This window comes from Haplochromis burtoni, unplaced genomic scaffold (assembly GCF_018398535.1).
Source record: "Haplochromis burtoni strain Fernald_Lab_line unplaced genomic scaffold, NCSU_Asbu1 Contig_761, whole genome shotgun sequence".
Lineage (NCBI taxonomy): Eukaryota > Metazoa > Chordata > Actinopteri > Cichliformes > Cichlidae > Haplochromis > Haplochromis burtoni.
This window is the reverse complement of record NW_024583122.1, coordinates 1-14510: the sequence shown is the minus strand read 5'-3', so window position 1 is coordinate 14510 and position 14510 is coordinate 1. Positions and strand designations below refer to the sequence as shown.

Below are 14510 nucleotides of genomic sequence, written 5' to 3'. Positions count from 1 at the left end.
CCCCTGTCCAGGAGACTGGTTCCAGAGCCCAAGCCATGCGTAGAGGTGAGCCCGACTATATCTAGCCGGTACCTCTCAACCTCACGCACTAACTCAGGCTCCTTCCCCACCAGAGAGGTGACATTCCATGTCCCTATTGCCAGTCTTGGCAGCCGGGGCCTCCGCTCCTGGCCGCCACCCGGCACACATCAGAACATTAGATTAACATTAATGAAAAAAGACAAACCGACAGGAAAGAAGCGAAATGTTCTGCAACCCAAACACACATGTAGACAAGAAAATCTGAGGGCTTCTCCTCAGCCGTATTAGAAAAGACTGAAGTTTAATAAACACGACCCAGGGTCTAGATCCGAGCTGTGGAGATGTGCTTGTATAAAAACTAAACAACATCAGCACAAGTTTACACAAAATATATGAGGGAAATGTTGGGACAAAGGTTCCAGTAGTAACACACCATCATTTTTCTCGTAGCCAACACGTACCTTTAGCTGGCTAGCATAGTGACCTAGCTTGATCTTGAGCAGAAAGCCGTCCTCTCCTCCCTGGACCTGGGCTTTTTTTTGGAGCTCGGCCACGAGATTATCCAACAGACGCTTGGCTTTGGTTTCCTCTGCTGGGTTATCCAACTCCACTGAGTCCCTGTGAACGGTACCATTGTTTTTAAACTGTTAATAGAATGCACAGCCTTCACCAACACCACTCACTGATCCAGGTCTGGTTTGTTATATAAAAACGCACAGAAACACACTGATTACAGTTAGTTTTTATTTATTTATTTACTGAGTATCGTGTGTGTGACCCTATTTTATGTACATGACGTTGGTTAATATTGCCGTTTTAAATGTGCCATCTAAATAAAGTTGGGCAGGACTGGAAAGAGACTGGTGTAATTCTGCATACCAGAGTTGGCTTTCAATCCACTGGGCCAGGTAGTGCCGCACCTCAATGGGGAAGTGCTGGCCGTACAAGGCCTGCATCTGGTGCAAGGCATCACCCTGCAGCTGCTGGGCCTGGATCCACATTGCCATGGTTATCCTGTGAATCCAGGAACACAGGAGGAAAAAAGGCCAGGTCAGCAGATTAGACAGAGTGAAAAGAACAGCAATTAGCAACTAGAAAAAGTTGCATTTCCTGCGAAAATGCAGTGTGAATGCCGTGTAGTGGAATCTGCTGAAAACAGCTGAAAAGCAGAATTATCTGCTGAAAAGAGGTGTAGAAGCAGAAGTGCTTGCTGAAGATGGCTGTATGTGAAAGGGTACAATGTGTCAAGAAAGCAGATTACATGCAAGCAGGGAAGATGTGCAGCATCTGTCACATGTAGGACTCGAACCCTTGCTACCAGATCTCATGGCAGCTGCGCATCCGACTGCGCCAAACCAGTTCTGGTCTCAACCAAAAACATGATGAGAGAAAAAAATGTGCACTGTGCAGAAGAAGCTAAATTATGCTGAAAAGAGGTGAAAATGCTGAATGTTCAGCAAAAAGATAAGGAGATAAGGAACCTGAAAATTGTGTTGAAAAGAGCAGAAGAGACTAAATATTGTGCTAAAAAGAGGTGAAAAAAGCTAAAAATTGTTCTGAAAAGAGGTGAACTAGCAGAATTTTTTTGCTGAAAAGAGGTAAAGAACCTGAAGTTTGTGCTGAGAACAGTTGAAGAAGCTGGAACTTTTGAAAATTTTGCTAAAAAGAGGTGAAAAAGCTGAAAAATGTGTGGAAAAGAGTTTAAACAGTTGAAGTGTTAACTGATAATGTGGTCCCTTTCAACAAAATGGGCCAAAAAATGGCATAAAAAGCTTAATATCTCAAAAAGTATCAAAGTTATGAGCACCAAAAGATATAGCAGGCATTAGCAGAAGGACAGTTTAAAGTTTGAATGGTGAAAATCGGCTGAAAACTGAGGGAGGAGTTAACCAGCAAAGGTTGGAGCAACTAGAATATGGTAGAAAAACAAAGAACTAGAAAAAGTTGCATTTCCTGCGAAAACTGCTGTGTGAATGCCATGTAGTGGAATCTGAAAACAGCAGAAGGAGAACCTGCTGAAAAAACACTGTGTAGAAGCTGAAGTCTTTGCTGAAAATGGCTGTCTTTGAAAGGGTACACCAAGCAGCGTCAATAAAGCAGAGTACATGCAAGCAGGGAAGATGTGCAGCAAATGTCACATGTAGGATTCGAACCTTTGCCACCAAATCTCACGGCGGCTGCTCAACCCATTGAGCCAAACCAGTTCTAGTCTCAAACAAAGATATGATGAGAGAAAAAATGTGCACTGTGCGGAAGAAGCTAAATGGTGCTCAGAAGAGGTGAAGAAGCAGAATGTTCAGCAAAAAAAGAGATGAAGAACCTGAAAATTATACTGAAAAGAGAAGAAGAGGCTGAGATTTCTGCTGAAAAGAGGTGAAGTTGTTGAACTTTATGCTGAATAGAGGTGAAGAAGCTGAAAACTGCTGAAAAGAGAAGAAGTGACTGAAATTTGTGCTGAAAAGAGTTGAACATTTAAACTTTCGGCTGTAAAGAGCTCAAGGAAATCAAACTTCTTCTGAAAAGAGCTGAAGAAACTGAAAAGAGGTAAAGAATCTGACGTTTGTGCTGATATTAGCTGAATAATCTGGAATTTGTGCTGAAAAGAGGTGAAAATACTGAAAATTATGCTGAAAAGTGGTGAAGAAGCTGACATTCTCGTTGAAAAGATCTGAAAAGGTTGAACTATTAACTGAAAAAAAATGTTGCCATAAGCGGGATTTGAACCCCGGCCTCCCACTCTGAGAACAGCTGCTCATCTCACTGAGCTAAAACATGGCTCAGCCCGGGAAGCAAAACTGGTGATCACGGCATTCACACAATAATGACAGAAGAGGACCGGGCGAGCAACACTAGGCAAACAATATCAGCTGATGCCATATGACAGATACGTTACTGATTTTCACACAATGAAATGCAAAAAATATATCCTACAAATAATATGAGTTAAGTTCATAAGTTGGACAATAATACATTCCATGTTATTTTGCCTCTGTACACTGTAGCAGTGGACTTTAAATCAAACAATTATGACGTGACTCAAGTGCAGACTGAAAGACTGCACTTGAGTCACTCAAGGGGGTTTGACAAAAGTATTTTTATAAGAGTTCCAACTTCCAGAGGATAAAAAGTAAAATGCTTTGACAAACAAGCACGCTAATACTGAAGATGAGGTTCATTACTTGGGTGAACAAGCAGTCAGTGACTACCCTAAGCCCCATGAACATCAAGTGCTTAGTCTCTGAGATGCTCTGTCAGGCCTGCAGCCACTTCCAGTCTGTGCTTGTCTGTAGGTCTCTCTGCTCTCACTTTGGACCACAGTAACTGAAAAGTATGCGCTACTGGGTTGAGATCAGGTGGCTGACTTGGCCATGGGAGAATATCACATTTCTTAGACACTCTTACGTTGCTGTTGTGGTATGCTTTGCTATGCTTATCCATTTGCATTATACAAGTAATCTAGTAGCATCCACCCTTCCTGTTCTTGAGTGTAACCAGTGGTTTGCACCTTGTTGTAAATGTTCTGTATTCACATTCATGCCAGTGTCTAGACCTGGGTGATAAAACCAAATAATTATTCAGAAAACATGGTCAATATATATAGTCAATAGAGCCCATCCCCATTTTGACAGACAACATGAAAGCCCAACGACAATAGTGCTGCACAAATCATTCATGTGTTTGAAGTAGAATTGGAGCCCTGTGAGAGTGGAGGAGGAGCAACCGGCAGCTAATGTTCCTAATGTTTGGGCTGCTACACAGTGGTATGTTAGGACTGAAGTTTGTTTCCCCAAAGCCAGGTAACGCCGTTATAAGACAAGAATCGCAAACATCGGCTTTATGCAGCTCATTAAAGTAACTGACCTGCGTAGCTCTGTGATCATTAACATTTCTCTCACTGGGCTTTTCCCTACACACATGGAGGCTAGAGACGCTGCTGAACAGCTGTTTTCACTACAACATTGGATCCATATGAGAGTCTCACTGCCCACGTCATTAACCACACTTTATGTTCTCTATGTTCCCCTTGGAGAATAACTGGGCCCGTATCCCTAAAGATTCTGAGAATCCTCTCAGAGAGCTCCTAACTTAACCTAAAAATTCCTTGCCAGGAGTTTTAGCTTAGAAGTGATTCCAGAACATTTTCAGTGAACTCTGAGCAAGGAATGGATGGAAAATCCTATCTTAGTGAGGAGGTGTGGTTGACCCCGTTGCTAGGTATGAGTCATCATTTCAAAAGCCGTGATTGGTTGATCCTACAAGTTTGATGGAAATGAGCTTTTGGTGATAATGAGCAAAGGATGTACCCTCAAATCAATAAACATATTATATACTCTAATCTTATGCTGACTGTAATTGTAAATAATATTTCACATTCAAGAAAATATCTGGAAAATGAATAGTAAGCTGTAGGGGTTATAGCCTAACATTAGAATCTAAAATATGTGAAAAACTCATTACACCCTGTTCAAATAATGATTCGTGTCTTATTTGCTCATATTAATATCCTAGCTGGCATATTTTGTACTTTCACTCCCATATGGACCCCGTTGAAAACAAGATGGCCTATCTCAAGAGGCTGTCCTTAATGAAGTAGAAATCACAACGTTACAAGTCCAGTGTGGTCTTAACGAGGGTAACACGGCTCAGCTTTTAGCAATGTCTGTGATTGCAGACCCAAGTCATCACTGCTGCATTGTTGCATTTTCCCGGTTGCCAAATACCTCGGGGTTGTGATTACTTTCGTCTCCGGTGTAATAGCGTTGTGGCGTCGAGTTGGTGAAGTAATTGCATCTCTAAGGAGATCCACCACAAACATGATTCCTGCACGATCCACTCTGTAGCATCTCAATAATTCCCTGTCATCCAGTGTTTGCAGGACATCTCTCCTGCCTCTTCTGTTGGCCATTTTGTGCAGCTGCTTAGGGGAACTCCTAAGCCACTAAAAGTCCTCTTCCCTGCTCTTAGCAGATCTCGCCTTAGGAGCCCTTTTAAGCGCTAGGAATCTTGAGGAATAGCTTTTATATTAACTGGGATTGTCGTGTCACTTTTAGGGGAAATTCTAAGAAAACGTCATGACTCTGAGAATTTTCTTAGAATTTGGCCGCTAGGAGCCACTTTTTGCACAAAGATTCTTTAGGGATACGGGCCCTAGGACTAGAGCAGGGTGAAATGGCCAAAAATATTATCACGATATATATTTGAAAATTTGCGATAACGATATAACTGAGATATAATTGATGCGAGACAAAATACAACTCCACAACTTACCAGCGCAAGAAACCCTTCCATTTATTTTCACTTAAACAAGAAGCTGTTTTTATGTACATTAAAGCTTTATAAAAATGTAACAGTGCAAATGCAAATTCCTTGCTGAAAGTTTAACCAAAAGGCATTTCCAGTAGAAATGGGCTGACATATCCTGAGCATAACCATGTATAATATCCACTGAAGTTAAAAAGAGGTGCTTTGCAACATTAAACTGCAGTGTGCAGTACGTATTTTTCGGACCATAAGGTGCACGGGATTATAAGGCACATTAAGCGAAACAAAGCAGTCAGATAAATCAAACTTTATTAAACTCATTCTTCTTGCTTCCTCCACTTCTGTACCATTGATTATTAATGAATGAATCTTGCTGCTCTATTCCCATGTTGTTGCAGTATATTAATGACTAACCTCGTATTGTGGATGGATTATCTCAGTTGTTCTCCTGACTGAAGTTTGGTCCGTTTACAGCATCCTGCCATGCGATTGCATTTGTCTCTAACATCAGGAACCTTAACGTTAACTTTTATAAGTGAAGTGTTAGTCGTTCCAGCACTGTTTATGATGCTTAGTTGTGCTAGCGATCACGTAGCACATCATTATATACCAGCTAGCCCAACTTCAGTAACCCTACAAACGTCACTGCTGTTTAGTTTCCTGTCTTCATTTATGTTGGAAGTGATAGCAGAGCTGTACGTTTGAATTTTTCAGAAATCTCTCAGTCAGAACATGCTATATCATGCTTAGGTAACTAGCAAACTAGCGAGCTAACTTCCGCTAGCTTCCTGCTAACTTCTAACTCCGTTAAATGTAATAAATTTTGTTTTCATGGATGCCTGGAAGTTAAACTTCATAGTTACACCTGGTAAAGCAGCAATGCTGATCGTTTTATTAAAGATGAAAGAATTTAGACAGTTTTTAACTCTCAGTGATGCTGCAGTGTTCGTTTGACCTGAAGCAATACGGAGTTTAGGACCCAGATTACTCCCAGATTTAAGAGCATCTTAGTCCGACAAATACGACAATAACGACGGCCGCTTGCATGTTCTGCAAAAAAATGTGCTTTGTCGTGTATCTGACGGACAAACACCAAACCAGTTCCACATCACTGAAGTTGCACCATTCGCACAAACCAATTCTGGTTCATCTGTTTCACTCAACAATCGGCCAGGTGCATATGAAAACAAAGGCACTGCGCATGTGCGTTTTACTCATTCTATCGCGATATTTCATTTTCCTATCGTTGCCTAACATTATAACGGTATAATATGGCCCAGCCCTAACTGGAGTGTCTGTTTTGTTTATGTTTAAAGAGTTATTGATCTTCTACTGAGGAGACAAAATATGTTCTTTTTCCTCCTTTATCTATTTGTGGAATTGTTCCCCAGCAACTTCAAACTAGCTGTTTTTACACCAAAAACAATACACTATCAGATTTTTTGTTTAATAGCTACTTTATTTTATTGGAACAGACCAAAATACTCCGTTTTCCGGTTCATTGGTGTTCTTCTGAAACACATGAAACTTTTGCCTAATCACAATAAATAATTTTGTTTATTATACATACACCGCTGTTATTTATTTAAAATACAGTAGTAATACATTACAGTTGATTCATGTATGTTCATGTTCAACCTCTGACAGAAAATAAATAATGTTTAAGGCAAAATTAATCTTAGATCTTCCCATCTCAGGAGTAAAAAGGGACCTTTAAGTGTGACGGAAATGATGATTTTTTTTTTTTTTTAATGTATAAAAAAAAAATAAAAAATACATGATGATTTTCCACACAGGCCTTCCAGGCCATTCGCTGAGGTGCCAAATGCATTTATTCTTTTTAAGAATTTACCAGATTGCTGATTTGGCCACTCTTAAAGTTTTATCTGCCTTTCTCATAGGTTTATCTGTTCTTCATTCTCCCTAATGATGGGCTCCTTCACTTGCACTGACAAATGTTTGGACTTCAAATTGAAAGTACCAATGTAAAGATACGAAAAGCAAGTTCAAAAGTGCATTCAACTCCAGATATGGGTTACCTTATATAGCGACCAAATGAAGGTGTTGTGTCAAAAAGTGATCTACTGCCAAAAACTGATTCCCGGTAAGTGACTGCCCATATTTAAACTGCTAAAAATATTTTGTTGGCCTACAACATATGAAATATGTGTCAAATGTACCCCTCATGAATGATATGAAGTAGGCACAATCAGTTTTTGGCAGACTGGCTTTTATACATCCTTTATTTACTCAGTTAAAAAAATAAAAGTCTCATTGACATTAAAAATGACTTTTTCCAAGGTAGGTCTGTCAGAAATTGCAACAAATATAACAATACTTCTCTAAAGATATTTTAGATGGCCAAATGTATAATATGGGTGAAATAATACATAAAAACGCTTAAAGAACAGGTAATTTTTCAATTTTATATATAACTGCTTTGTAAATCCTGTTTACTTAAGTCTACTTACCAACATAAGTAAAGACATCACACATGGAAAAAAAAACGTTGGAAATCAGTTTTTGGCACAACAAAGGAACAGGCCTTATCTGACCATGAAACTGCTAATCAGACAGTTTTTATGAGCTTTGCAGATGAGCTGTTAACAACTCTGGGGCATGCATTCCCGAAAAATAAGTAAAAACTACGATTCCAATTTTCCTCAAAGAAAATAACAACATTAAAAAACAAAAACCTCTTTGATGTAAACAATATGAGCTCACACCCCCAAATCAGTCTGACTGGAACTTTCTAAGAAACATATGACTAATTTATCACCGAGGCATTGCCTTATATTACCAACCAATGTGACGTGGACGACAAGCTAATGAACCAAAGCGTGTGTTTAAAAAATAAAAACAAGAGTCAAACTGAGCGGAGAACAGCGGTGGTATCGACAGAGCCATATGTTTACATCCTTGGCACTTGACTAGCGAGCGGAACAGGGAAGTTTAACAGATAGCTTAGCTTGCTAACTTAAGTGTACATTCAAAGCGGCTCGCTGAAGCCTGAAACCGTAAATATGGCGCGAGTGTTGCTGAACAGATGCGACTATAGTGAATGAAAAGGTGTTGAGTTTACGTTGGCTTCGTTATTTCGGTGTGGCCAACGCTCTATTACTTTAGCAGGCTAGAAAAGGTAAGCTACTAGCTAGCAAAGTAGGGAAGCTTGCAGCTCCACCAAAACTTCGCTCTCATGCGCTACAAGTAGTTAACTGCTCCGACTATAACTCACCTTTTACAAGACTGCAGCACTCCTTACCGCAGCACCATTTAAAACAGCGGACAACACACACTGAAAACTTTTCAACCGTACGCAGGTTGGCTGACATATATGTCACATCGCCAAATTACGTTACTTTATCACCTTCTGCTTTCTGGTAAAGCAGCAGTTGTTGACCCGTATAATAAACGAATACGCATTTAAAACAACTTCCGGTGTCGTATTTCAAAATAAGAAAGTCCATAGTAATAAGTCTAATAAAAATTTCAGATTTCATTGTATTTCCTGCTGTAGTTTATCATTAAGTAAACAATTTGTTTTAAGCCTAAATACAGCTACAACATTCATCATTTCCGGTTGTATTTACGCTAACTTCAAACATATTTGCCAACTCCTGCCATTTCCAAGAACAGTCCCACCTGCATCCCGCACGCGGTTAGGTACAAACACGGCTGCGCGAGCCTTAAAAATGGTTTTAAGGATTAAATCTGTAAACGGAAAAGAGGAAGGCGGCACTTTGGGGCAGTGGTGTGAATGTGCGTTAATATTCACCTTTATTTATTTCACCTACAATTTAAGATGAGCTAATTGTACATAAATACCGCTTATAAGAAAGCTGCAGTTAGTCTATTAGTTCCATTACCGAGACTGGGACATGATATACAGAACATAAACAATCCTTGTTAGCCAGTAAGCTGAGGCACCTGGTTACGTGTATAAATGTTCAAAAGAAATGTTTTCCACCGCTGCTCGGGCTTTTGTGTGGCCATGTAGAGTCTGAAATTATTACCTTTCATGCTGTTATTTGATTAATGGCAGATTATGTAAATACCTAATTGTGATGTTTATTTTTACTCCGTGACCTTTAGTACTGAACGTCCTCTTCCTGGCATCCTTTTGACATGTAAAAATAAGTGTGTTTGACCAATTATGTCTTTGCTGTAACGATGCTTCTTGGCATTAAATCTTACACTGTTGGAAAGCCTGTTTATTTTATTAACAGGGACACATTTGTGGGTTGGTCCCATAAAAAATTGCCAGCTCTTCTCTGCCAGTACAAAACAGCTAATTTTTGGCTCATGTTTTGAGCTTCTAGTACCTCATGGGCTGACAATCAGGTGCCTGACTGTCAGGATCTATGAGCATGGACCCTGCTACAGCGGTCAGGTGGTGTCTGCCACGTTTGACTGATGTGGATAGGGCGAATGCCACAGGGCAACTTCAATATTTTCTTCCAACAAATAAGTTGCTGCATTATTTGGAGTGAGCCCTAGTACCATCTACAAATTAAAGGTCAAGTTCCAATGGGAGATGTCAGGGACAGGCCGTGACGTTTGCGTCCCAAGAAGATAATTTCCTCCCTGTGTCAGTACTTGGGACCTGTAGGCAGTCTTCTACAGATTTGCAGTCAAGGATTGCAGGACAATATGGCCCACAGTCAGACAATCCAGAACAGACTACACGGAGCCAATCTTTGGCCTCACAGGGCTGCCAGGAGGCCTGCCATGACTGCCCTTCCTACTCAGGCCTGTTTGCACTGGTGTCAGCAACATGCCACTGGAAGCTGAAAAAGTGGAGGGATGTTATGTTCAGCACTGAGTCCAGATTCTGCCTACAGCAGTTGGATCACAGGGTCAAGGAGTACAGATGTAGAGACCGCTATGCTGAGCGCTGCATGGACACTTGTGGGACCAGTTTGTGTGTGCTGTTTGTGCCAGAGCGACCAACACAACCACATTGGCTGAGTCGAGACAAATAATGGATGAAGAATGGGATGATTAAAGGCTGACCGGCCTGCACTCAAAAAAGTCAACTAAGGCACGTGTTTGGATATAAAAACGATTGTTTAACATTCTTTCTCATTGCTTGTATTTGAATGAAAGAAATTAAGATCAGCTCTATCTCTGTGTTCACCCAATGAGAAGCAAGTACTTCCAAACAATGACTCTTCTATTGCTAACTATTGCGCACTCTCCACACAACAGCGGAAGGTCAAATCAAAGCAAGCAGGAACAAACATTCAAGGTTGTTAAGCTAACAAATCTTTAGAGATATTCAGAACTACTCTTTTTTTACATCCCTAATATCCAGGTGTGGAGGTATGTAAGGACGACGCAAGAGCTCGTCACATTTCTCTCCAACTTTATTCTCAGCTTACTAAACTGATTTCACAAGGAGGCAAAACATCCCTTAGAACCCAGAAACATCATTCTTCCCATTTCCCTTCTCGCTGGGTGTGAGTGGAGTCCCCTGGTGGTCCGCTACACAGATTAAGCAATACATGTGTGTAAATATAGACCAGAATGTATTTATTTTTGTAGGAGTGATGAGTAAATCTAGTTATTAAACTTTTATAAGTTTATTCTTTTTTTTTTTTTTTTGCCTGTCCCGTTTGGCTCTTTTGCATCAGAATTGTTGTCTAAAGGCAAAGAAAGATGCCCAACGGATTTACTTTACCAAATTGACCATCCCAGCCTTGCCGTAATGGTCCATTTGATTCACCTTTTATTGCTTATTTTATTTTCACTTACTGAATACGGGACAGACTTGACTGGGGGAAAGAAGGGGAGAAAGAAAGAGGGAAAGAGAAACAGCTGAGAAGAGGGACAGGGGAGAAGGGCAAAAGACAAAAACCAACAGAATGAGCAGAAAAAGAAAAAAATGCATATATCAATCACCTGGATCACCTGCTGAGAAAGAAAAAAGAAAACAAGCAGAAGAGAACAAGAGTAATAGAATAAACAACATCACAATGATATATGGGAATATGACAGTAAATATTAAACATTATTGTGCAGCACATAAGATCAACAGAACACAGTGTGCTTTGAGGTAGGAGCCAGAAAGGGTGTAGTTTGTGGGTGTGATCACCCGTGTGTACACCTGTGAGCATGGACGCGCTTGTTTTTAAAAGGTTCGTGTAATGATCTGCTAGAGGGTGTGGGGGGGGGGCCACAGCCCCATCCTCCATATAAGTTTATTCTTAACAAAGCTGTCTCAACCCTGTGCTGTGCTTTTGTTTTCTAGAATTCTTCAGGTAAATTTTGCTGTCTCAAAGTGAGCGTGCAGAGAGCGTCTGACTATGTGTGGAAATCTGCCTATTGTTAGCCAGGCTACTGTTAGCCTCTGTGCTATAACTAAGCTAGACTATTACACTCCCCATGAGTGTTATGTTCTAAATTCATTTAGCAGATGTTAGCCAGTTCTCAGTGCCCACAGACAACTGTGTCACCTGATAGACGGCTTATTTCATCATTTCAGAAGGTGGAGCAAACTGCAGTTCTCAGAAAGCAAAGAGTCCTGTAATTCCTGTCTAACTTATCTGCCACACCAGGGCTCTAGACTAACCTTTTGCTGTGGTTGCACTGGTGCGTCTTTCTTTTTTTCTGAGACGCACCAGCACCAGTTAGGCGCACCCAAATTTTTCAACCACATTGCTTAAAACCACAGTTTTACATGTGCACTTTTTGGGGGGAAATTGCTGTCCATACAGACACTATTAATTTGTAAATGGTTAACTAACAATCTTGTCAACACAAAGTTCTTTGTTTGGAGCACATTTCTACAAGAAAGATAAGTTACTGAAAAAGTGCTTGTGCTTAAAGAGCGTTGGCACTCTTTGGCAATATTGTAGACAATGTCAAACTTAATCATCACATCGGCCTCTGACGACCTGTTTGCTGCTGCCTGCTGCTGAAAGGCAGTGTTAGAGGGGACACTTGGGCAGTGCATTTATCGCAGCATATACTGTAATGTGTTTTCTGGATACACTGTGCTTTTTCAACGCTCAGAGATTGATGGCTCCATGTCAGAGCTGGCTATGAACTTCAGACGGATCAGGCCTTAACAAAAAGTTATCAATAGTTCTTTTCATCTTTACTATTACCCACAGCTACATCCACTTCTGCCGGGCCTAGGCTCCTCACTAGGGCTGGGTATCGTCACTGATTTCTATAATCCATTTGATTCCAATTCACGAGGTCCCGATTTGATTTGATTTAGCCTCAGACAGTCAGAAATATTATAGTTCTGATCATTTATCAGTACTGACACTGTGAGACTTCATCAGAGGTGTGAGCATCACAGCACATGCCTTTGTGTGAAAGTAACTGAGGATAAAACAGAAAAACATGAAGGAGATTTTCCAGTCCTGGCTTTTTATAGCAGGTAACCTTAAAAATATTCTGCAAGTTTGCATAATTTTAAAAAGTTTAAATTTCATCAGTATTGAACGGCAGAAATTAGGATTTCTTGTCCGAGGTCATTTAAGTAAAGTTTAAAAAAAAAGACAGCGGCCGACAGCGCTGTAAACAACGGTAGACTGACGGGTAATAAGTAGGGGTGCAACGATACTCGTATATATATTGAACCGTTCGATACAGTGCTTTCGGTTCGGTACGCATATGTATCGAACAATACAAAATTTGTAATTTATTTTATCAACTTTCCTTCTGACGATGCTGTCTGTGTTGAGCGCTCAGTGAATCTGCGTTCGACTACTCCGCCTAGGCTGCACTGTCGAGCGCAGATCCACTGAGCGCTCACACACAGACAGCATGTCAGAAGGAAGAGCGCAGGGCAAGCTAGCGAGACAGAAGTTAAGCTCTCCTTGCAACATGGCAAATTGAACCTCCCCCACCCTCATTCAGATCTGGCGTTTGGAATTATTTTGGTTTTCATGTGACGTTGACTGAAGTAGCGCATCATGGACTAAAGTAAAACAGTATGTTGGATGTGCCACGCAATGCTCAATTACATGGGTGGGAACTAGTGTGTTAGCGCAGTTAGCTCGTTAACGTGTTGGCCGTCTAGCCCCATGCACGGGGCGATCGGGGGTAGCTCGTTAACGGAGATTTGCCGTGTTGTGGCGTTAAGTCATTTCAACGAGATTAACGCTGAAGCACTAGTGGGAACACAACGAATATGACTGCACATTTACGCCGACATCATCCTAGTGCAAAGACAAGTGGAAGCAGACAAAAACAACAAGCATGCATGCTACAAACTTTACCCGAGTCATTTAGACAGCCGTTAGCACATGATTCTCCTTATGGGGACCTGATATGTTTAATATTGTGGCGAGCTCAGACAAGGAGGAGACGGAGGTGTCGTTTGGTCTTGCTTCCCGTGAGCTAGCCAGGGAGCACAGCCGTTTATTGACATCTGCAGAAGAACACTGCCGCTAGCTAACTGCTCAGCGCGGCAACGCACAGCAACAACAACAACAACACACAGGGCGCCCTCTGACCCCGGAAGGACACACCGTCGCAGCGAGAGGGCCGACTATGGCAACATAAACAAAACATAACTGTACAAACAGAACCCCAAACAGCCCTGACCCGCTACAATATGCTGCTGAGAATATAGCCCAGAAGAAGCGTATAGTATAGCTTTTATTTTGGAAAGAGCCATTTCTCTGTAATAAACTCTCTTTTCCAAAGATGAGTGATTCCTCAATCAGATACAGGGCTCGCAAAATTTTTCCAGTCGGGCTACCAAAATCTATCTCTGCCCTGCCCGTCGGGCTATTGTAGGAAGGAAAAATATATGTCAATGCTTTTGCATTCTTTCAGAAATGTAGCTGGGTAATTATGTCATTGGCATCGGTGAGCCACTGTCAATATGTGACATATTGAAATCGCGTTTGAATTTGCGCTTGTTTTTTGCTTTCACTTTGCAATCGCGCGAACTGTGTATAGAGAGCGACAGCACTGATCTGTGAGTGATGATAATTTGCGCACCAATTCCTCTGACATCGTCTTATTAATCGTTAGCTTACTATGCAAACATGACAAGTGAAATCTCCCGCAGCTTAAACATGTGAGAGGTTGATCGCGCAGAGAATCGCTGAGCTTATGTGAGTGCGTGTGTAAAAGCAGCAGGATATATATTTTAGTTCTGCTGAGCCAAATAAGACAGGTCAGGGAAGATATATATTTTAGTTCTGCTGAGCCAAATAAGACAGGTCAGGGTGAAGAAGTGACAGCCAAAGAAACTCTCTTTT

At 41.1% G+C, this 14510-nt stretch overlaps 1 protein-coding gene across 1 annotated transcript in view; it reads right to left on the bottom strand.

Moving 5' to 3' along the window:
- The window catches only part of LOC102291632 (signal transducer and activator of transcription 5B), a 53703-nt gene extending 44871 nt beyond the window's left edge, over positions 1 to 8832 (bottom strand). The window contains exons 1-3 of the mRNA XM_005950243.3: positions 8519 to 8832; positions 901 to 1035; positions 483 to 639 (exon numbers count right to left, since the gene is read on the bottom strand). Of these exons, the coding sequence (XP_005950305.1) occupies positions 483 to 639; positions 901 to 1028 (285 nt within the window). The 5' untranslated portion in view covers positions 1029 to 1035; positions 8519 to 8832. The remainder of the gene's footprint in view (positions 1 to 482; positions 640 to 900; positions 1036 to 8518) is intronic.
- Between the last annotated feature and the right edge of the window lie 5678 nt (positions 8833 to 14510).